Source organism: Colias croceus, chromosome 18, assembly GCF_905220415.1.
Source record: "Colias croceus chromosome 18, ilColCroc2.1".
NCBI lineage: Eukaryota > Metazoa > Arthropoda > Insecta > Lepidoptera > Pieridae > Colias > Colias croceus.
Window position 1 is genome coordinate 7705243 of NC_059554.1, and position 25266 is coordinate 7730508.

A 25266-nucleotide genomic window follows, 5' to 3' on the forward strand; every position below is an offset into this window, starting at 1 on the left:
CGCCATTTCATCGCGGGTATATTTTTGTGCGATTTCTGCAAATAGTCTTTATTTACGACAAATGTTTCCAGCGGTCGTGCCCTTACTCCACCCACTTACTAACATACCTACTAGGTATATGGAGCATTCCAACCTCATTTAGAAATCTAGGTCCGCTATCTTTACATTCGCATAGAAAGACGTTCTTATCCCACTATAAGCTTCGGCCTCGGGTGATTAGCTCTTTCGTACATTTCTTAAAGTATATACGGCTTATTTTAATACGTCAGGTTGGTGTGAATAGATTTTAATTTTACGTTTTAGCACAGACTAATAATAATATACTACGTATACAATGGTTTTAGTAATATTCTCTGGTAAATCCTTGCTATGTAATTTTATTCGATCATAATCTTGTGTTGTTATTATAATTTTTGACTGTGACAAAAATCGAACATGAAAAAGAGTAAAAAATATAGCATAGAGTAAACATATCCACCAGTATTCATGTGTATACATAGTACATAGTACATACTTACTTGTTGTGTTGAGAAAATAATCTGTGTAACCAAAATATAATATCCAACGTGCCTTCAAATATCACTCTAATACTTCTATTTATGACCAAGTGTAGGAAATTAATATTTACAGTCTGGTGAGCAGCATTAAGTTATATATATAGTACTAGCTTTCCGCCCGCAGCTTCGCCCGCGTTTTCAAAGAAAAACCCGTTCCCGTAGGATTTCCGGGATAAAACCTATCCTATGTCCTTTCTCGGGTATCAAAATATCTCTATACCAAATTTCATGCAAATTGGTTCAGTAGTTAAGGCGTGATTGAGTAACAGACAGACAGACAGAGTTACTTTCGCATTTATTATTAGTATGGATTTACATTATGGTAATAATACGATCATATTATATTATTACTAGCTTTCCGCCCGCGGCTTCGCCCGCGTTTTCAAAGAAAAACCCGCATAGTTCCCGTTCCCGAGGGATTTCCGTGATAAAACCTATCCTATCTCTCAAGTTGGATCGAACTGCATATGGTGTGCGAATTTTATTATAATCGGTTAAGTGGTTGTGGAGTCCATTGAGGACAAACATTGTGACACGAGATTTATATATATTAAGATTAAATACACTATTCCAACATTAAATCATCTATTTCCATTATATTATGTCGAATTTTATTCCTACATTGGATACCTACAACTATCGTATTGTATTATTGTTGTATTGTATTGTAACTATCGGTATAAACGGTATTTATGAACAACTTTGAAATCTTTCAATTAGTCCTGCAATTAGTCCTGCAATTAACAAAGATCAACAAATAACAAACCATAAGTTTCTAACAGCAGCCACACATTTATTGTCTACACTCTACAGTGTACAATCATTCATAACCCACATTACAAGTACAGCAAACTCAATAGTCACTTATCTGAATGGAATTCGCGTTCGGTATCAACCTTGACGTTATTTTGCGATTTTCCACACGCAACCGTATAACTGAAATCAATTTCACATACTCGTACGACATGGGCCGAGTTGTGACTTGATAACGCATTATTGCGATCATCAAAACCTCATTGGATGCAATCGTTTCATTTATTCGCTCTCGTGAACCTCGAAACGACCCGGTGTTTAATGGTACTCGTTTCAGTTGAAAATTTTATTTAGCTTGAGAATTTTTGATTGATAACACGGCTTAAGGCCGTGTACGCGGTCCGTGCGCTGTTTGGCTCAAATATGTGATTTTTCAAACCAGATTGTCCATCAACCACTTATCTTACAAACATATGAATTACTAATAATTTTAGGGAATTTTATTGTCTATATAGTTAGTTAAGAGTTTTTTTCAATTAATACAGTATTTGTGAATACCATCAAGATAACTGAGCCGATGATTACTTGATTTCACTTTTAGTGTCAATTTCGAAGCTAAAAATATCTGAAATTGCTGACAGATCTAACACACATTTTTTTTAACTAACTGCAAAAATCCTTATTAAAATAGTTAGTTAAAAGATTTTTTTAATTTGGACTCCTAACTTACGAAATTAAAATCCGAACAATGTGAATTTTTTTAGAAATTATACTCGACAAAATGATTATTTTCACCAAGATATTTGACTTAGTTGAATATAATTTATACATATTGCAATAAAAGAACGTATTACTTATAAGATAAAATTTAAAAAATCAACTAAGGTACCTCTATTATTTTTCTACAATTTTTTTTAAAGTACTATAAAACACTGCGCGCGACCCGATTAAAATCAGTCGGCAGCGAGCCTTCCCAGAGAGAGGACATGTTGCTCGGCGCTCTCCTGTGGACCTATGCTGTTCATAGTAAAAGGATAGCGCAAGCCGCGATCTATCGTAATAGATCGCGGAGATTTTGACTTGCGTTAAATTGAATAAGCGCTCTTAAGGATCTTGCTAGATAGTAATAATTTAAGTTCAACGGGAAAATATGTAGAACACGAATAAGGTGAATATCATTAATTGTGTAGCCTTAAAGATTTGACGAAAATGTTCGAGTAAATTTTCGTTGACCTATTCGCAAAATCTAGAGATTTTCACATGGGTTGGTACAGTCAGAAGCATAAATATATTACCATTTGCAGATTAGCAAAAATATCTGTCATAAGAACGGGTTCAATAATATCTGTCTGCCCGTATACAGCAAAAATATCTGACATTAGTAGACAACATAATAAAGTGGCATCAAAATTATGTGACGAAAATGTTACAGCAAATAATTGTGATAACCTCTCGAAGCATAAATATGTGACGTCACCTAGGAGGCAATAATATCTGACACAATTTTATATTTCTGTATTGTAAAATATAATTGATTCCTCACAAAAAGCATAAATATGTGACACTAGCTTTCCGCCCGCGGCTTCGCCTGCGTTTTCACAGAAATACCGCATAGTATCCGTTCCCGTGGGATTTTTGGGATAAAACCTATCCTATTTGTTAACCCAAGTTACTCTTTATATGTCTGCTAAATTTCATTGTAATCGGTTCAGTAGTATTTGCGTGAAAGAGTAACAGACACACACATACACATCCTCACAAACTTTCGCACATCGCATTTATAATAATAGATTAGTAGGATAGGAAGTAGGATTATAGTAGGACTAGTAGGATAAAATTGGATAGGATTTTAAAAAGGCGAAACGTTTTTTATTGAATTAGTGTTTTGTATTTTGCTGGGGTAAGAATATAACAAAAGACACATTATATTTTGTAAATATTTTTTATTTAAATGAAATTACGACAATTTATTTAAATGAAATATGTTAACTTGCCATAATTTTCGATACTCAATAAAATAATAGCAATATTATAGGTAAAAGAAAATGAATAACGGAGCAATCGTGTCAAAGGTGTCAAACGCCGCTAACGTCAAATATTATAACAAAACAATTTCTAAATAATACATGAAGGTTACACTGAACCTTCAAATAAAATAGATCTACCCAAGTGGGTATTCATATAAGTATATGAATACTTAAATTTTGTCATGATATGATATCCTTCTAATATTATAAATGCGAAAGTTCGTATCATGTAAGGATGTTTGTTACTCTTTCACACAAATAAAAGGCAAAACAATGGAATTTGGCACACACATAGAAGGTAACTTGGATTAACGCTTATGAGAGCTTTTATCCTGGAAATCCCACAGGAACGGAAACTATGCGGGTTTTTCTTTGAAAACGCGGGCGAAGCCGCGGGTGTTAAGCTGGTAGGATATAATATCTAGACATACAATATGTAGTATACAACGACGGCACATATTAATTAATATGGTAATAATGTTTTAAAACAACGTAGTTAAAATAAAATTTATATTTTGTATTAATTCAATATTAAATTAAAATAAAATTGTGTCAGATATTATTGCTTCCTAGTTGATGTCACATATTTATGCTTTTTGTGTGAAATCAACGCAAAATACAGAAATATAAAATTGTGTCAGATATTATTGCCACCTAGTTGGTGTCACATATTTATGCTTTGTGTGAGGAATCGATGCAAAATACAGAAATATGAAATTGTGTCAGATATTATTGCCACCTAGTTTGTGTCACATATTTATGCTTTGTGTGAGGAATCGATGCAAAATACAGAAATATGAAATTGTGTCAGATATTATTGCTTCCTAGTTGATGTCACATATTTATGCTTTTCGTGAGGAATCGATGCAAAATACAGAAATATGAAATTGTGTCAGATATTATTGCTTCCTAGTTGATGTCACATATTTATGCTTTTCGTGAGGAATCGATGCAAAATACAGAAATATGAAATTGTGTCAGATATTATTGCTTCCTAGTTGATGTCACATATTTATGCTTTTCGTGAGGAATCGATGCAAAATACAGAAATATGAAATTGTGTCAGATATTATTGCCACCTAGTTGGTGTCACATAGGTATTTATTATTTATGCTTTGTGTGAGGAATCGATGCAAAATACAGAAATATGAAATTGTGTCAGATATTATTGCTTCCTAGTTGATGTAACATATTTAAATGCTTTTTGTGAGGAATCGATGCAAAATACAGAAATATGAAATTGTGTCAGATATTATTGCCATCTAGTTGATGTCACATATTTATGCCGTGAGAAGTTGTCACAATTATTTGCTGTACATTTTCGTCACATTATTTTGATGCCACTTTATTATGTTGCCTACTAATGTCAGATATTTTTACTGTATACGGGCAGACAGATATTATTGAATTTATTCTAGTGACAGATATTTTTGCACATCGCCCCCTAGGCATATATTATTGCTCGTGACTGTACAACAGAAACCTACTTTGTAACATAAAGTGATAAGTTATTTATAACATATTTACATGGTTTGATAAATAAATTGTTCTAGCAACAAATTTAATTTAGGTTGGTAAAAATGTTAACATGGAATGATAAAAATTAAAACGTCTCTTGTACAAACTCTGTTTCGGAAATCTCGATAATACGAACCTATAGAGCTTTTTACACAAACGTCCTGATCCTAAACTAAAATATAATCATTGAAATGAAAATTAAATAAATAAAATGTGACGTGTACCTTTAATCATTTTCCTGTTTATCATAAACACTTATTTTATCAGGCTGTTTGCAATTGGCTCAACGTCATGTCAAAACCCATTATAATTTTCAGTTCAAGACAAACGCAAACACGCTCTGTGGAGATGATTTAACAACACTGCATTATAATTTTAGCTGAATATTAAGGTAGTGATGTCAGCGCGTCTTTTTGTATCTTGTAAATATTTAAGATAATTGTGGCTCTAAAGATTGAGCTCCGGTGTTGATTTTTATGAATGTCTATTTTTTTTAGTCCGGTTTTGTCACGGTGTTGTGTAAACGTGCTGTGCTGTTGGAGTCTTAACTCTTAAGTAGCTAGGAGCTTGTTATCTTAAATTCGTGTAATTTGTACATTAACTACTGATTAAAATTTAGGCGCATTATTCGGGTCTAGGAAATCATTCCAATCTGTTTTTTCTCCTTTGATTATTATCGATTGTTTGAAGCTTGTAGATATTTAACTTAAAAAGAGTGTTAGTTTTTACCATTAATACCATTTTACCAATTTAAACGAACACCAATGTGACTGTGCAGTGTCTAAAAGTGTAGTGTCAAAGTTTCCATAGAGTTTTCATGGATAAGTGCGTAACGATAGAGGACACAGTGTCATACGTGAGGGCTATAGCTGTTTTGAAAATGCTCGCGTCAGCTGCTTCAGCTAATATAACTAGGAACGCGCTGTCGACGATGTTTCAAGCGAGGCGGTCAGTGGATCGGCCACTGGTCATGGTGAGTTATGGTTTGAATTAAGTACATACAATAACTATACAAGGTGTAATCGTTAAGTGTGCGCAGGCGATTATTCCGTAACTATTGCAGGTATCAAAAAACTTTAAACTGATATTGAAAGTACTTTATTACCTAATGAGTAAAATGACAATAATAATATTTTAAATTAATATAACGAGAAATATCTAAGTAATCTAACTAATAGTATGCTGTATGACAGATTTTAAACAACAAGGAATCCTACGACGCATTTGCTTCCGTGTGTGGATATATATTTGTCACATTACTTTTGGTGAAAATGGCTTATTTTATTCACACGTGTCACATTTATATTAAAATGTTATGAGATGAGATGGAAGTTGAAGACGCCGATATTGTCGACCTCGTTCCCGCTCCTAATGGATAACGCCAAATGGAAAGCTCAATAAAAGAAAATATATATCTGAAGAACATCAGTGCTTTCAGTTTTTTACTGGTATATCTGTATTACGAACCTGATGGTTAAATCAACACATAATATGAGCTATCTCTGCTTGTTTCACCGGAAAACATATTTGAACATTGAATGCTTGACAAAATGCCTTAAATTATGACGTAAACTTAGTTAAAGATGTTATTTAGTTATTTACTACGGAGACGACTTTAGCCTTGAGCAACTAACTACAAAATGTAGTAATGTAAAATTGAGGAATTATTCCAAACCTCTATTGTTATATTATATTTTATGAACCTCTGTAATGTTTTCTCAAGAAAAAATCGCGTGAATCGCACACTTTGATGATCAATTGTACGTAAGAACTGATAAACAACTAAGTAGTTAGTGCATAAATTCAGTATTTAAACATCGATTAATTTTAATATGGACCGATTATATAAATTTATTCTGTTATCCTCAATTTTCAAAATCATTACCGTCCAATTTGTCTCTTCACGCCAACCAGTTAATAAAGAAGAATAAACGTTATATTAATAAAACGCGAGCAAAATAATACCCTCGCCTGATAACGCCTGCTTTGTGACACTTTTGTGTACAATGATGACATTTTTCATGAAACTCCTTTCAGCTGCACCGACCCAAATTCTACTTAAAGTGTCAGTTTTATAGGATGTTATGCAAAGTTTAGTTTCTAGGTCAGCGGGTACGGTCTGCATAACTGGATTGATAGAATTTGTATTGATATTAATTGTCTCGAGAGATGCTGCAGGAATAAAATATGAAGTTCTGAACAATTTGGATTGGGAAAGTTAAATCCCAAGGGACGAACATTGTCTGAGATATTGCAGTTTTATGTAATGAAACGTGACTTTCCTTTGAATGCACGGATTACGAATTCTGATGAACGCAGGAGAGAGTTCGCTGGTGTGATAACGAACTTACGAAAGCTCGCTTTTATTTCAAGAATATTCATTGATTATATTAAAGTCTATGACTAATAAGTTGATACATGATTGACCTACATAGTTATCTTTTGAGAATACTCCTCCTTCTTAATCTTCATTTGTATTGTAGATATGTTATAATTATGGATAGTTACTAGGAGTATACGGTGAATGTGACATTTCACAGTTCCCTTCACCTTAATCAGTTTACAAAAAGTAACGTAGAAATGTTAATCATCTCGTTATTTATAGTGATATTTACATAATATAATAGAACCATACATGACGGATAGCACCAGTAGACGCGTCATTAGACGGTAGGAGAAGCAGTTACTTATACATTTATTTTTCACACTATTATTATCCCGTCAAACAACATCAGCATTAATTTTATAGTCAATTCGGCATCACATCGAAGTTTATAACGGTACCAGCGTCATCGGTCTCGCATCCGTCTCTGAGCTATAATTTGCATTCCTAAAGGAATAATCCGCGGTATAAACATTGCACATCTTATCTTACATGTTCACGGTCGCTTCTGTGGGTACCGTTAAAGAATTCATCTTATTCTAAAACAGATTGAACAACCGTTTTAGAATAACTATATAATATGCTGACGGTGAAATTTTATTGATTAATTTTTAACGTTAAATTGATTCGCTCTTTTTGCGCACGGATTGGTTGGGTTCTTATTTTATCAAGTATCGTTCTGTCTTATAAAGAGATTGAAATGTTTTTAAGATAAAATTATTATTCTGGTGCTAATGTGCTCAGTGTAAATTTTATCTTGTATGTGCTAAATAAAGGTGCGATGTACTTTAATATGTGTATACTATGTTCTATTCATTCTAGAAAAATTGGAATGGAAGTTTATAAATAGATGGTTATTTTTGGAATAGCACTATAGAATGAATTGCATGTGGATCTTTTCGGTTGATACGTGATGAATGATTTAACACTATGAAGGTACCAGTTAGATATACTTAAATGATTGCTAATAAATGATTAGCATAATGTATGGCTTATGAAAGATTTGAATAAACATCACGAATAAAAAGTTAATATCCATTTTTAAAATTGTAGATTTTCAACTCAATTTATTATTTTAATATATAAACATTGTAATGTAGAATTTTTATATGGTAGATTTATATACAGAGAATTCTATAAAATGTTCTGTACGTATAACTCCATAAAGTACCTTTAAGACAATTCGATACAGTTTAAATCGATGGGCAATTTTATACTGCCCATAGAATTGAGTCTCATCTCTAAGGTCTCATCTTATTTCAATACGATACATCGTTGATGTGACCTATAGGTAATACAGGCAACAAACAATAGGCAAAAATCTTTTTTTGTTCCCGAGAAATTTGACTCAGCAAAATATATCATAAATATTTACACAGCATTTAACGAACTATTGTAGTTGCGGAAAATAGCAAAACCAGATCGAACCACGATAAAGATAGTCGTAGATACCAATGACCTATTATACTAGTAGACGCGGCATACGCCAACATCATTGCACTAAAAAACAGCGTAATTAATACATACCTACTTACTAACGCATTATCACCAATACAGTTGTTCTCTCTTTCACTCTCACGCACGAGACATAATACATGTCTCACTCATGTACTTCGTAATAACAACTGCCGATTAAAATACAAAAAGAACGTCCAGCCACGACGCTGAATGGTGCGTGACTAAGTGAAACTCGGGCACTTACCTGAGTTTTTTCTTGCCAAAATAGAGAGCGGGTAACGTATCTAGCTCTTTTATATATCATAGGTAGATACAATTTGCACGCCACGGTCAGATTTCACGCGTTCCCCGTAATACGCGCTATCATCATTCATCAGATATAACTGTTAATTGGCCACGCAACTTGCAATAATGGATTAATCGTAGTATTATACAGAATATCTATGGCTAATGTTCATGTAAATTAGCATTGGTGTAGGTATGTCCGATGGGCTTATTGCATGGGAATTCCTTTAATGTGTAACACAAGCTTAGGTTAGTATTTTTTGTTAGTTGTTATTGATGTAATTCTACGATAAAAATAAATTAAATGAACAGGCGAAAAGTCCCGTAATTTGCGGTTTTTATCTTCCTTTATTTTTGGAAAAAAGGGAAATAATAGGCATATATGTGTGCGTAGTTGTTTTATGGACTTCATTGTGATTAATTGATCAGCATGTTGTAAACTGATAAAACGAATCGGTAATAGTACTCTTTGGGAAACGTCTCAAATAACGTTAGTCGGTATGGTACATTTAGATCTATGAATTAAAACGTAGCACTAAATAATTTGACAAAAAATGTATAACTGTAAAACATTAACATTTCGCTACGCAAGACAATCAAAAACAACGTTTAAAGTACCATATTTCGTTTTCTCGATAAAATCAATCAACGTAACTCATAAATCACTTTACACCTCGTCCACAGACGTCAAGTAATTTGTAAAACTTAAAGCCCGGCATTCACTACACGCACCGTGAGCCGAGCCCCGAGCCGTACCAATCCGTGGACAAATCCGTCATCGCCCACACACTACACGTCTATCACCTTCTATCACTCTCCGTCTCCAGAGCCGCGAGCCGCGCACAACTACACATACACACGCAGATTTGTCCGCGGACTTGTCGCCAGCTACAAATCCAGCGGATGGGTGCGCCTGTGAATGGTACCCATTAGGCGGATGAAAACAAAAGCCAATAGTCATTGCGATGTCGTTTGTTCTGTTGTTTTCTGTCCTGAAGGTTGGTCTATTTTTAGATTATAGTTTTCATTATTTATAGTTCAGCATAAACACTCATAATCTATGTTTAAGCAGATGTTGAACGAAGCTCAATATTCATTAGATATTTATTGCTTTTTTTATAATAATGAATGATGTTCTGTTTAAAAATAAATCGCGTAGGTATCTTGACCTCTCTAAGTAGCTGTTACTCGTAAATATTTATTCAGTGCAATGACCAAGGAAACATTTGTAGACATATTATTTATAGAGAAGTCTCTAGGAATGAAATGTTCAATATTAGAATCTATGATATATAAAAGAGCTAGATACGTTACCCGCTCTCTATTTTGGCAAGAAAAAACTCAGGTAAGTGCCCGAGTTTCACTTAGTCACGCACCATTCAGCGTCGTGGCTGGACGTTCTTTTTGTATTTTAATCGGCAGTTGTTATTACGAAGTACATGAGTGAGACATGTATTATGTCTCGTGCGTGAGAGTGAAAAAGAGAACAACTGTATTGGTGATAATGCGTTAGTAAGTAGGTATGTATTAATTACGCTGTTTTTTAGTGCAATGATGTTGGCGTATGCCGCGTCTACTAGTATAATAGGTCATTGATTAGAATAGAGAATTTGCGTTTAGATAGATTTCGTGTTCAAGTTTTGTATGCAAAGTCGAATAGTTACAGGAACGTTACAAATAACGTCTTTTTTTTGTAAACATAAAAATAGGATTGTCATACAAGAATTGACTATTTAATATATTCTGCGATTGAGGCTTGGTATCTACCGGTGAACGGTCGCCGAGAATTCTTGATGGCTTACTGATGGAGTTTCTAAAAATAGACATCAATTTATTCCATTTCGAAGATTTCCGAAGACTCACTGAGTGATATGAACAAGATTACGTGTAGTGCTTTATTTTATAAATATATATTAATTGTTCAATTTTCGAGTATTTTAAATTACAATAATATTAGGAGTTTTCCGAAATATTAGAGTTAAATTTCTTGTGAGTCTAGAACATTCCAAAACTCACAATAAAATATTGTTTTGTTATGCCTATGCATAGGTTATACAGAAAGAAATGAAAGTTATTTATGTAATAAGCCGATAATATCGAATACAATTAAAATTAAGAACGGAAAGAAAATTCATTACATGAATATTAAAGTACGTAATAATAAATGAAAGGTAAAAGTCGTTAAAAAGTTTTTAAATAAATGTCAAGTACGAGTATGACGCATTTTCAGCGACATTGTGTTATTCCAAGATGTTATTCTATAAATGTGAGGTTTTGATACTTTTGTTTTAATTCGAGTAATGAATTCTTCCTGCATGCCAAAATATAAATACCAAATCATAATATTGATTTAGTGCCTACTAAAATTTTCTTTAAAATTAAAATTTTACATGGAAGCGTTGGGTCGTTAGAAGGATTCGCAGTTTCAGTAATGCAGGATGTTTCAAATAATTAGTCGTTTCATTAGAAAAGATCCCGCATTGTGAGCGAAATTATCTAATACAACCATAAGAACTTAAGAATAAATTAAGCCTCGAAACAGTTTCATTAACTATCATACCACGTAGGTATATACTGCCAGTAAACGCTGCGCTGCTCTTTAACCCTGCGCTTGCAAAAACGTTACATACCTTCGCAAGTTTCACGCAATACTAGTAGATTTATAAAATAATAGCATAAAGCAATCGCAAATTCCGAACGGTGTTTACGTTGTGAAAGTATGCGGAGTCATGAGAAGTTCCCAAGTCCTGATCTATCGGCTATCATTGACATTGAATTCCACGTGCACCGGCTGACCCACTTTGCACTTACGGGCTCTTGGCACCAGTCCCAGATATGATTGGGTGTGATTTGCTGATAAATTGCTCTGGAGGACGCTGCCTATTCGTTTAAGGGCGTCGAGTGTGGTTGAGTGCTCGCTTTACCTACCTACGTGTTTAGGCTGCATATTTGATTCGATGTCCCCGAATTTCATTATTTTTTGCTGTTTAGTCGATAGCTGGTAGTGGATTTTCTTAACAAACTGCTTTTCTTTTCCAACTAAAATGCGTAGTTTTTGTGAAAATCGAAATTGAAAATGATATTTTTCAAGGTTATTTTTGTACTAAAAACGCAACTTTAAGTAAAATCTTAAGCCATTATAGTATCAAAATGTCTAAATATCCCACTCACACGCATTATTTTTAAATATATTCATGTACCTATTACTTTATTTACATATTACAATTTTTTTTGTTAAAATATTATTTTAACAATTTATTATAGCCAAAAATCGTTCCAATAATTTGTATTTACAACAATACAACAAGCCACAGATAAGTTAATATGACGCAGATCACAGATTAGCAATACAAATATACTAGCTTATCATAGAGTATAAATGATACATTTTAATGTTATTTTTATATCTCACTTTGCTTCAGTTTTTAAAAACGATTAACTTTTACTTTTTTTAGTATTCAAATAGGTAGCGAGGAGCGAAGCGACGAGCGTGTTAGGTTAACTCTTGAACTGCCGCACGAGCCGAGCGAGCGAAGCGAGCGTGCCGCGGCAGCGGCCGGCGAGTGCCAGAAGCGACTTTAGGGCGATTCCCACTCAAACAAAAAAAAACTACTTAGGTTTAAACAACTTGTTTGTATTTTATTTATGTATCGTAAAATTATTTTTATTATCAAATGCTTTCTAAGTTAAAATTATTTTTGACAAATTCATTTTAAAAATCAATTTCTAATTATGTTTAATATTTACAATCGTGAACGCGTCATATAACATTTATTATCTATGGCATGTCGTCAGTCGTAATTATACGTGATAAATACAAACTTAAATTTTTGGCTTTATACCTTTTCAGGTAGTTAATATAATTTTAGAAATTGTTATATATATAAATTAATAATCCGGCAATCTATTTAAAAATATTGCCAATATACATATACAATGGTATAAAAGTGTCGTTTTTAGTACAAAAATAACCTTAAAAAAAATTATTTTCATTTTCGATTTTCACAAAAACTACGCATTTTAGTTGGAAAAGAAAAGCAGTTTGTTATGAAAAGTCACTACCCTCTACCTATTTTACAACTCTAAACAATAAAATTCGGGGACATTGTTTCAAATATTTAACCCGTGTTTATGCTAGGTATAAAGATGATAAATATTATGTCACGTTAACGTGATGAATGAAAAATGCTTTCGTTTTTATAAACATAGGAAAATGCGAATTGTTGGTATGATTGATAGTTTTTGAAACAAAGGGTAGAAAAAATGTGAGTCGACTTTAAATTACTCTTTTTGTAATTAGCAAAGCAAACACATTGGAAAGTATAACAATATGATTGTTATGTTGAATTAAACAAGCATCTTTCATAGATAAATGATAATATAGCTAGATAGTATAAAGTAGGTAGCTAAAAAATATAACAACTTGAGTGGAATTATTCTTGATATTCAGACTAATTAACGAGTCGTAATTAGCAGCTAAATAATAAAGTAACCTACATTACTTATAGGTACTATAATGAAGGTTGAAAATCATAGGTTTTGTTATAATATGATTTTTTCTGAACTTACGTAGTTAATACAACTCAATTAGGTATCATAAGCGTTGGTGTCTGAGCTAGACACCAACGCTTATTTATCGCGGAAGAATTCTAACAAATACCCGCGGCCCCATCATTAAAGCGGCTCGACGGAACACAGTGGGGTTTTAGTCGGTAAGAATCCGACATAACCCACGGCTCCTTCCCCGGGGGCCGAGGGTATTTTGGAAGATTTCCCCACTATAAAAAAAAGGTGTCTAGCTCAGAGGATTAATTAATTATTTTGTCAATGCGCTTCAGGCGGTCTGCTTGCTACAGCACTACAGCTAATATCGAAACACCCACGTGATATGTATAATATATGACGGATTTCAACTGAAAGGAATTAGATAATGATGTATCTGTTATTATTATAAGTTTAAAAGTGAATAACAAACCACATACTGTTCAGAACCTAAGTTACAGATCTTTTAGACGTGCCGTAGGTATGTTTAATATGTAGGCAATCTGTAGCAATGATTGATGTAGTCACAAGCTGAATTCTCCAGTCATATAAATAATATGTAATTTGTGGAAACATGTAGTCTATAAAAATAACGAATATAAGAATAATAAAGTTAAATAATAAACATTATATCCTCAATCTTCGTCGCATTTTATTTTTCCTCTGATTTGTTACATCATATTTGGCTAATGGTAATCAATGGTAAATTCAATGCCTAAAGGTACAATATTTTTTAGTATCTATTTTTTATCAGTAGGTATCTATTGACCCCAATAAATTTCACACACAATTTTCAATACTTAGGGACACATTATTTATCCACTTTAAGTAACCTTTTTGTCTTCAGACCCGTCCAGAGAAGCAGGCCATCCAACCGCTAGCGAACCGGCCGCCGCCACCCGCGGCGATCTTGCCGCGGGCCGCCGACAGCCCTCGCCCGCCCGGTTGGAACGGCCAGCCGCGCAGACAGAGCTCCAGCCGCTTCAACGTGCAGAACCACAATCAGGAGCTGGTCAAATTACCGCCTATTAAAGGTGAGTAAGGGATTCGTGTTCGATATTGTGAGGAGGGATAGATATTCAGACGTACAGCATTTTTAATGTGGGGAGTTTAAGGAATAAGTTTTGGGCTTAGCCATTTTAGGGAAGAAATGATTATTTGATGACTATTTTAGTTAAATAATATTTTTTGCAGAGAAAGGGTCTAAGATTAAATTTGTCTTTTTGAATCCTAAATCGTTCCTACCTTACTTACAAACTAACATATTGTAGGCTGAAAATACTTACCTACCTAACTACCTAATAATTTAACACTCTGTAAGTAAAATTACTTAATTGTAGTAAAACTTTGAACTACATAATATTATGCTTACTACTATGGACTAATGTAGTTTTTATGAGAAGACTTGAAAAGGAAATTTAACTGAACTTTCATACCTACACACGTGGTATGGACACGTACGTGCCTCATTTTGTACATTACGTAACATATCTTTCACATTCTGTACATACATTCAGCCATCTAGACAGCTGTATATTGCGTTCTCCAATCGTCTAGTTACAAACGCAGAGAGGCGCACGTTCCGGCTTCTCCATATCCCACCCTTTGTGTTCAGTTCCGTTTCCTTCGCTCTATACGTCGTTGAGATGTTTGCTATTACATGTAACATATATACATGTAGCTAAATTGGCTTATATGCGCTAAATGTTCGACGTATTCGTATTGGACATAATGGGCCCTCTTCACAATGGGCAGCATTGTGAAGAGCATTACGATTATGAAAAAATGACGGCCGATCCTTTAGGCTCTCTACAGTATCCTGATTGCCTGTACTGTGCCCATCACCTCCCATTGTGAAGAGGGCCCATTACATGTATATATGTATAAGGTAGTTTAATTGGCAAATATGTGTTAATTAATGTTCGTCGTATTTGTATTGAACATAACATATTATGTCTTCTGATAGTCAACGGTACTAATCTGTGCCCTGTTTTTTTTTCCGCGTTTTATTGTGTTTCTATCTTAGTTTATATGTACATAGTTCTGTCTCGTTTATATGTATGTTGTTAAGTAGTTTCATAGATGAAAGAAAGAAATTGTTTTTCCGACCCATTTGTTATAGCAACTTTTGCTTGCCTCGGATTAAAAGCAATAAATGTCCTCTTAGAAGATAATTTATTTGCGTGCTAAATTACCAACACCAAAGGTTCGGTAGTTTTTGCGTAATTGAACAACAAACAAACATGACACAAATACATACTAAGTTTCTGGTCACTAGATAATAATTATTGATAGGAAATAGAAAAATGTTCGAAAAAAAAATAACTTTTATTTGATACTAGCTGCTCCGCGCGGTTTCACCCCCCCCCCCCCCCCCCCCCTGTTAGTCGTAGCTTGATGATATATTATAGCCTATAACCTTCCTCGATAAATGGGCTGTCTAACACCGAAAGAATTTTTTCAAATCGGACCAGTAGTTCCCGAGATTAGCGCGTTGAAACAAACTCTTCAGCTTTATAATATTAGAATAGATTATCCATTATTATTTATGAGGTATTCCGAGATTATCATAAATATTATAAGCTGTCAAACAACCCTTTGCCCACGAGGTTGCTAAGTGGCAAATTGTTTTAAAAGATATTCATGATCACGTTTTAAAAATAATTGTTTCATGGTAACGGGGGTTGACCGTGACATCTCCACCCCTGCAAAACTAGATAGTATGTAATATGCATTTATATGGTTTTATGGTTAAACCTCTAATTCTCGGATGTAATTATTCCAAAAAAATTATATGAGACAAGTATTTTGAAATACAAATTACAAACACGCTCTCTTTTAAGTTATATAGTACCTATGTATGTGTAGTTTTGCTGTTATTTAAATTACTTATTTGAATGTAGGTACATATTTATGTTATTTAAGATATATGGTACTAAATATTTTATCACTATCAGGACAATAATCCCTATAACCTATCATCTAATAATCTATTCTTTGCACATATTCTCATCACAGTAAATTATTGCCAAATTTCCCCTGAGTAACAAACAGTTTAATCGAAAGGAAAGGAACCAATTTATGTAGGTGTAATGTCTATTAGACTCTTCAGTTACTTTGTATGTACATGGCACATTCACATAGGGTCTTAAGCATTTAGTACTAAATTAGTTGCTTTTCATCATGAAACAAATTAACTTTACTAGTCACGAATTGAGATAAAATTATATGACATCTTTTAATTTATGAATATATTCAATATTCAACTACGAGAAAGCGTTGATAAATACCATTGTAACATTAGTTAACACTAAAAAATTCAATTTGTTTGTATAATTAACATACTTTATAATATAATTTTCACATAATAGAAGTACGGTTTAAACAGAATTTAACAAGCGTGAAATTGCATCAGATAGGCCGCTATCGGATGCAGCAGTCGGAATTTTTAATTAATGCAGTCGTAAAATTAAAAACATGCCTTCCAATTCATTTGATCTCGAAAATTCAGAATTTTAATCTCTATTCGTTCACAGAGGCTGGAGTGCACTGTTTAAGTAGTTTTAAGCTTTAAATTCAACATCACTCAAATATACTATCGTCTATTTAAAATGGCATAATTAGAACTGCGAAAATTTTCTACTGAAGCTGAGGTTTATTGTATACTAGCTTCCGCCCGCGACTCCGTCCGCGCGGATGTCGGGCTTCGCGTGGATGGTTTAGGTATTTCTTCATTTTGAGTAACTCTGACAATGACATCTTATAAATATCTATTGGACCCAAATACCTATAATAATTAACGCAACGTGTGTTCGCGGTTCTACAGAACAACGTCTATGGATAAAACTGAAAAATTAAGATTTATTTTTTTCTACGTATTTTTCTATTTTATGCACAGGATAATAAGGTATAATTATACCAAGTTTCATCGAAATCGAACAGTTAGTTTTCACGTGATGCCTGAACATACAGACAGACAGACAGACAAAAATTTTTTTAATCACATATTTGGGTTTGGTATCGATCCAGTAACACCCCCTGCTATTTCTTTTTTCAATATTTTCAATGTACAGAATTGACCCTTCTACAGATTTATTATATGTATGTATAGATACTTATAACTTTAGTATAATTGCTAATCTGACACGAGTATATAGATATCTCCTGAGAAAGTTTTATCCACTTCAGTCCATGGGTGCAGAGATCGACCCTAAATATCCTTATTATTATTTAGCTAGCAGAATTATTTACACCAATGTCTGACTCAAATTCAAACCATGGAACTATAGGATTGTATCCTTAGTATTCTACTGAATTTAAATTACATTTACCTATATAACGTATTCTGCTCGCTGCACCGATACACAGTCACTGGGAAGCCAGAAGTCAAACAAAACTTACTTCCAGGAACTACGCTGAGTGAAACTTTGAAAAGTGTAACTTCACTCTCCCAAGAACTGCAGACATCCGGCTTCTGAGAGGGAAATCAATTCCAATATTTACATCCTTTATGTAATAAAGACATCTACTATCGTACAACATGCAAATGCAAAATACATTACAAAATACATACTTTTCTTGTAGAATAAAATACCGTGACTAGCAAAGCCGAACGTTTTCAGTCATGATAATTAAACTTTGAAGGAAAGTACATTTAAAAGGGTTAGTGGTTATTATAATACCTCGGTTGGAGGTAAATTGCTAATGTAACGATAATGTTCAAACTACGCATGCTACTCGAAAAGCGATTCGGCAGGACATTCCAACTGTTTTAATTTCGCCAACAGGTCGTATAATTTGCTCCTTATCTCAATTACCCGTTGACCTTTCAAATCTATTTAACTCGGCCTCGAAGTGTCTTCCACACAAAGCGAGTAATTTAAATTTAACCCTTTGAGATGCTCATAATGGTCCCTTGTCTTTCCACGAGGGTATATATAGGTACTGTGTAGGTCTTGTGTTGTAGTGGTTATATTAGTATTTGTTGTTAGGCTAGTTAAACTCTAGATGGTTTCAATGACTGGAAATGGGCAAAAATTTAAAAAAAAGAGTTGTGCCTAAGTTAGATGACTCCATCAATATGTACCTACATGATGGCATAGAAGTTGGATTTTGATTTGGTAATGATCTGAATAATGTAAAGATTTTAACAATTTTATTTAAAAGTTTGGGAAAAATATAAACTAAAAAAGAACAATAAATTTTTGTTACTTTCCACATTGATGAACTAATCTTAAGCCAAGGTTTACTTAATTTTATGACTGTGTAAAAGTTGCAACATTGTTAATCCTAAGACTTATTACAAAGTAACTACTTTCTTGCAAGATTTAAAAACGTATGCAAGCAACATTTTATTTATATCGTCTTTTTCATATCATAATAAACATTATTTTCTATTTTTATTAACTTCATTAATTCTTTATATTTAATATTATAGGTACTCTACTATTTTCAGTCAATAAACCATGTGAAATTCACAAATACGAAATTATAAACAGTTGTTTTTTTGAAATGATTTAAGAACAAACAATGCGATTAATTTCAATAATGCACCCATAAACTTTTTGTCAACCTTTTACCTGCGATTTTTAGAGATCCGTGGCGAAAGAACTACCTTCACCATAGTTAATTGCATTCTATGTAGATACTTATATATAAAAAACTAGCGGTCCGCCCCGGCTTCGCCCGTGGTACATATTAACGTTTTCTCTACATAAGAACCATCCTCGTACTTCAAGGAATATAATAAAAAAAGAATTATCGAAATCGGTTCAGCCGTTCTCGAGTTATGGAATTACAACGAAAAGTGGCATTGATTTTTATATATTAGATAAACAATCTATAGCGAATAAATAGGCCCCGTCGTTTTTTTTTAACGTCTTTTAAAAATGTTGTTAGGATATTTCGTTTATTTCAAACATTATTCATATACCTAAAGCCCATTTTAAAAAATTGAAAAAGCATAAAAAAAAATTTCACTTTCTTTATTCTTCAAAATATTTATACCTACGGAACACTGATTTTACAAGACAACTTTTCCTTGCCGAAGTTTTTCGCTATGACTCAACAAATTGAAGTTAGCATCGATCGGTAGTTTGATGAGAGGGGACATAACTGTATCAGACATACAGGAACATATACCCTCACTATCACAAAAAGTACGAAGTAAAACTTTCACCCCATGTTTTTCTTGCATACTTTTTAGGGTGGATAATGTATTGCAGTCGCAATTACAGTCGGAAAAGTTGCGCTCTTATTATTGAGAATGGAAAATTTGTTATTTGACTTCGCGTCTGCTATGGCTGTTAGGTATATGAAACGGCAAGTTTTTTCTCGTTTTCATGAATGAGTCTTTGCTCAATATATTTTCATCTTATACAATTATTATAATCTGACACCAATGAGGTGAACTATTATGGGTGAACTATGAATGCATATTTTTTTAGAACAGACACATTATTTTGGCGTATTTTAAGCTTTCACAATATACAGCTACAGTTCAGTCACCTATTTTAATATTGGAGCAGTTTGAACGATGCAGATGTTTGTTGATATTATTATGAAAACAGCCTTTCAGGGATGACGCGCGACTTTTATTAGGTTATGAAATTGGGCCGGATGGCTGTTATGTTTTCGATGATGATGCAACATTTAGAGTTTACAATCGACCTGATATCCGGCGTTCTGACATGTAGGTATGCCATGCCATAATTTAGCAATGATTAATAAGTACGTCGTTAAAATAAGAGTTGTGCATTTCTACAACTTTAAATTTCTTTTGACTATGTGACTCTTAGAGTGATGTGTGATTCAGAGTCCTGTATTTATCAAAAAGTCATAATTTTATAATTACAATCTCTCTTATGATAGAATCGTAGAGTGTGAGAGGCCCTGGTAGAATTGGGTTCATTAATTTCCGTATTGCCTAGATTGAATTTCGGAATAGTATTATGTCACAGATCCTTGCGCGATATGAATGATAAGAAGTAGACGGCACAGAAGCGTGGCATAATGATTGCGGTGCGAGGGGCGTGGTGCGCGCGCAGCGGCGCGGCGCGGCGGCGGCTGTTTGCGCGCGGCGCGGCAGTCCGGCCGCCCCCGCAACTCGCCCCGGTCCGGCGCCGCCGGCACCCGTTCGGATGCCGCTGCCGGCCGCCGCTTGCGATGGTCCACGCCGGGCCCACTGTCCGCGCGCCCTCCCGCGCTATGTTCGCCGCCACTGACGCGAAACCGCGCCGTGCAGTCTCGCCACTTGGTATACCCAAGTCCCCCTCGTTCCATTCCGGCCTGGACCTGGTCGCCAGCCAGACGAAGCGCTCGGAGAGCGTGACGGACGTTGCTCGTGCGTTCCGCTTCGCCCTTTTCGGTATGGAGGGCCAGGCGCCCAAGGCGCCCTCGCCGCCTGACGCGCGGTCGCCGCCACCCCCGATACCTGTTACGACTACGCCTCCCACTACTACCGCCCCGGCGGTCGTGTCGCCGGAGAAACCGGCACCCGCTGCTAATGGAGATAAAGAGAGCTTAATGGTGCAGCTAGCGCTGCTGAAAGGTTCGTTTTCAATACAATAGCGAGGCTAAGTAATAAATCAAACGTGTTTATGCTCGCTGATGCCTTTCTACATACGCCTTAATTATGGACGTCAATACGACAATTGTGTTATTGACATCGACACGTTGAATAAGTAGTTCAATGTGAAAATTGTCCATTGCTAAGCACCGCCCACGCCTCAACGCAACCTTGAATTATGTACGTCGAGTGTCCCTAAGCACTTAACGTCTGTTAATGTCGCTACAAGTAAGCAAATGGCGAAAAGGCCGCAGAAATATATCGACCCGGTGGCGACCGGCAGCCGCTGTGTCTATATGTAAATATGTTTGTACACCATGGGGAATCAATAACTGCTATCTCAATTAATCGTTAAGCATTGGGAACAGTCACGCTCGCTCGGTCAGTCGGGTTAATTTCACACTAAGCATAAATATCTAATGGTATAAAGCGAGGTCGTGAATGATTTTTTACAAGGTGGTTGGTTGCATACAAATCCTTTAAATAAAAAGCGATATAAAGAAATACTTATTTATCATTACATTTGCTCAAACAATACAAAATACATAATCGTTTTAGTTCTATTTCCTGATAAATCAATATGATTTTTACATTACTAATTCCTCTAATCCTTTTGTTATAAGTAGCTATAGCAGCCGTTATTAGTTTCTCATCTTCTAATATATATAAATCTCGTGTCACAATGTTTGTCTTCAATGGACTCCTAAACCACATAACCGATTATAATAAAATTCGCACACCATGTGCAGTTGGATCCAACTTGAGAGATAGGATAGTTTAAATTTCAAATCGTTTTAGAGAAAGCGGGCGAAGCCGCGGGCGGTAAGCTAGTATATTATATGATTCACACAAGGTATAGCATTCACTAGCAAACTTTCCTTATTTTCCTGAATATCATCAATTGTTTCAAAGAAACTCAGAAGCCTAAATGCTCGCAGGGGGCCCGATCGCCTGCTGCGCGAACTTTAATAGCCTGTCACATTTATGGCTGAATAAAACACAATGAAAACATTTACTCCAAGCCTTTTAAACAATACCCAACTGAAAATTACTTTTTACTATGGGTATATACTATAAATAATTCTTTTTTGCTACAATCGTATTTCGATTAACTGGCAACTGACGATTTCACCGGCATATAATATGATACTGTTTGAATCTTATTAATTTCGACGCATTTAATTGTGTTTATTGACTTTAAACACGGCATGGGAAAGAATAAGTATAAAATTGTAAGATCGTTGTATTGCATTGTTGTAGTTCTAACGGTCTATAAACAAAGCTAAACAAAATATTCATTTGTCAATCATAGGTTAAAAGATGATAATATACAAAATACCAGTATGTACTTTCTTTTAGCTACCATAATCGATAAAAAATGTATTATGATTAATTGCGTTATGAAAGTAAGTGACGATAGAGTTCTCTTGTGTGATGTAGAAAAAGCGTTCCCTCCAACCAACCCAACTCCAATCTACCCAAAACTAGAATTAATTGGTAATAACCTTTATACTATTATTTCTTGAACGCCATCTGTCCTATCTATCCCTCTAATTGTTGCTAATTAAATAAGACCGCTCGTGCGTGCCCTGAATTTTGTCACTGTTCTTATTCGTTAGCCTTTTATTGTAGAAACAACGTGAATTAGACAAATTCTTGATGAAATTGCAGTAGCTTAAAAGAAAACACTTTTATTGTAAACTGCATTATTTAATTTAAAACAGGGTGAGTTATCTTTAATGCTATACATTATACACTATACACCCTAGCAGTGTTTATGGACAGTTTATGTGTGGACGATAACAACCTATGTAAGATGGTACATATGGATTGGTAACATGACATTTTAATTGGAGCCTGAGATGGCAGTACCTATTACATTATGAAATAATATTACAAGATTACTAAAATATATATAACACATTACTTGACAGTAAGTCACAGTACAATGTTGTTAACTGCCTCTGCAGGGGGTGAGTGTTTATATGGCATGAAAAGCGAAAACAACTAATAGTTAACACGCGAATAGTTGTTTTGTAAGTCTTTCTATAAGCAAACATAAAAACTCAATGTAGATAAGAGGTTCATTCTATTTGTTCGTGAATCATTTAAAGCTGCCGGAACTGATGACGGTTTTTTAGGAAAGTCTGTAGGAGAGGTTTGTACGAAATCAAATCCTTATTGTAAAGCAAACAACAACTGCCTATCGAATACTAGTTGGTTTATCAATTTTTTGATAAAGTATGAAAACTATATTTTAGTCCAATGCTGGTCAGCATTATTCAGCGTCTAAATACATTTACGTATATACATTTTACTTTATTTGGACAATTCATTTACTCTCCTCTCTACCACCAGACACACCGGCAGCAGAGCGCGAACAGCTATTCGTGCAGAAGTTGCGGCAATGTTGCCTGCTGTTCGACTTCGCGGAGGAGCCGCTGTCGGACCTCAAGTGGAAGGAGGTGAAGCGGGCCGCGCTGCTCGAGATGGTCGAGTATGTGACGTCACAGCGCGGCGTCATCACCGAGGCTATATACCCGGAGGCTGTTAATATGGTGAGTTTTCGGTAGATTTAGGTGAAGGTATTATCTATCTAATATATATCTTAGGCTTCGTAAAGAAGTTGTGGCAATGTTGCCTTCTGTTAGACTTCGTCATTACTATTCACATATAGACAAGTTCGGATGATTCAGTAATATACTTAAAAGTAGGTATGGAGAAGGTTTAAAATGTTATAAAGCTTTGGACATAATATATTTAATAATTTGTTACTCACTGCTGATGTTTCATATTTGAATGATAGAGCTGTGGCTATAGTTTGGAATATGATTCAATTCCGTTGATTTTGGAATATCGTTGAATTACTTAAATAATTTACTGATTTGGTTTTCATCACAATGAAATCAGTAACAGAAGCGGTTATAATTATGTCTAATCTCAAATAGAAAGTGTACAGTAATTGACCATTATCTTATCTCGTTTTGATTCCAGGTAAGTCAAATAGTCATATCAGAGTCAACATTGATCAATATATTCCAAATCCTATGAAAATATGCTACTATTTACTTCTATATAACTGTCTTCTGTTTAAACTTCCAGTCTCTAGCTCTCAAATGTTCTCTACGTCGTAATAATTGCTATTGAGAATGTCTAAGGGTTGCCTTTGAACTGTTATTGGTACCTATAATATGGAGATGAGGCTGTCGCTGTTCAAAGTTAATTGAATAATGAATGTACCTTTACGTGTATAGAGCTGCTTCTATAACGTCACTGTAACTGCCTTTTTGCTTGAATATTGTCTTCTATAGAGTACAGCAAAACATTTATGAATATGCCATAAATTGAAGATATTAACATTGAATATTTTCGCAAATACAATTGCTTTGTGTCTTGGCAAGGTTACAACTCGTGATTCCACGGTTTACGACGATGTACGATAAAAGATCTAAAATAATCACTTACTATGAGTTATGAGTTAAGCCAATATGTATTATGCAAAATACATATTGTCCTTAACTTATAGAGTAAAACCATACTTCACCATGATGCGATGTAGGATACTAAAAATTTTTAATTGGAAAATTTACTTACACGCGTTGCTTTTTTGTTTCGAGGTAATAAATGCAGTTGTATACTGACATAGTTACATTTGAACTTAACCCGTTTACGTCGCCAGGTTGTAAAACGATCAAGTGAACTAGAACAAATTGTCGCATTGCGATTAAATAAACATTAACCTTCAATAGTGCCTTCATAAAAGTGTACAAGTGAAGTACGCTAATGTCAATGTATTTATAATCGTACTAGCTTACCGCCCGCGGCTTCGCCCGCTTTCTCTAAAACGATTTGAGATTTAAACTATCCTATCTCTCAAGTTGGATCGAACTGCACATGGTGTGCGAATTTTATTATAATCGGTTAAATGGTTTTGGAGTCCATTGAGGACAAACATTGTGACACGAGATTTATATACATATATTAAGATTTTCCATCTAATCCCTTTTATTCTTGCCAAAACGTAAAGCATGTCGAAATTACTCCATTCTTTGTCAAACGTCTGCCAGATCTTGCATGAAACATATTTATAGTAAGACTTTTAGCTTCATTTGTGTTTTTCTGCAAATGTTTTCTCAGATAATGAATAGCATAAACATAAATGTATACAGAAACGAC

At 34.5% G+C, this 25266-nt stretch overlaps 1 protein-coding gene across 2 annotated transcripts in view; it reads left to right on the top strand.

Annotated features, from left to right (window-relative positions):
* The window catches only part of LOC123699783 (serine/threonine-protein phosphatase 2A 56 kDa regulatory subunit gamma isoform-like), a 54335-nt gene that overhangs the window by 11350 nt on the left and 17719 nt on the right, over window positions 1–25266 (top strand). Inside the window, exons 1-3 of one of the 2 annotated variants that reach the window (XM_045646811.1) lie at window positions 5480–5828; window positions 14371–14557; window positions 23449–23648. In XM_045646811.1, the coding sequence (XP_045502767.1) occupies window positions 5673–5828; window positions 14371–14557; window positions 23449–23648 (543 nt within the window). In that variant the 5' untranslated portion in view covers window positions 5480–5672. Of the gene's footprint in view, window positions 1–5479; window positions 5829–14370; window positions 14558–23448; window positions 23649–25266 lie in introns of those variants that run through there. The other variant, XM_045646812.1, reaches the window with a different exon arrangement.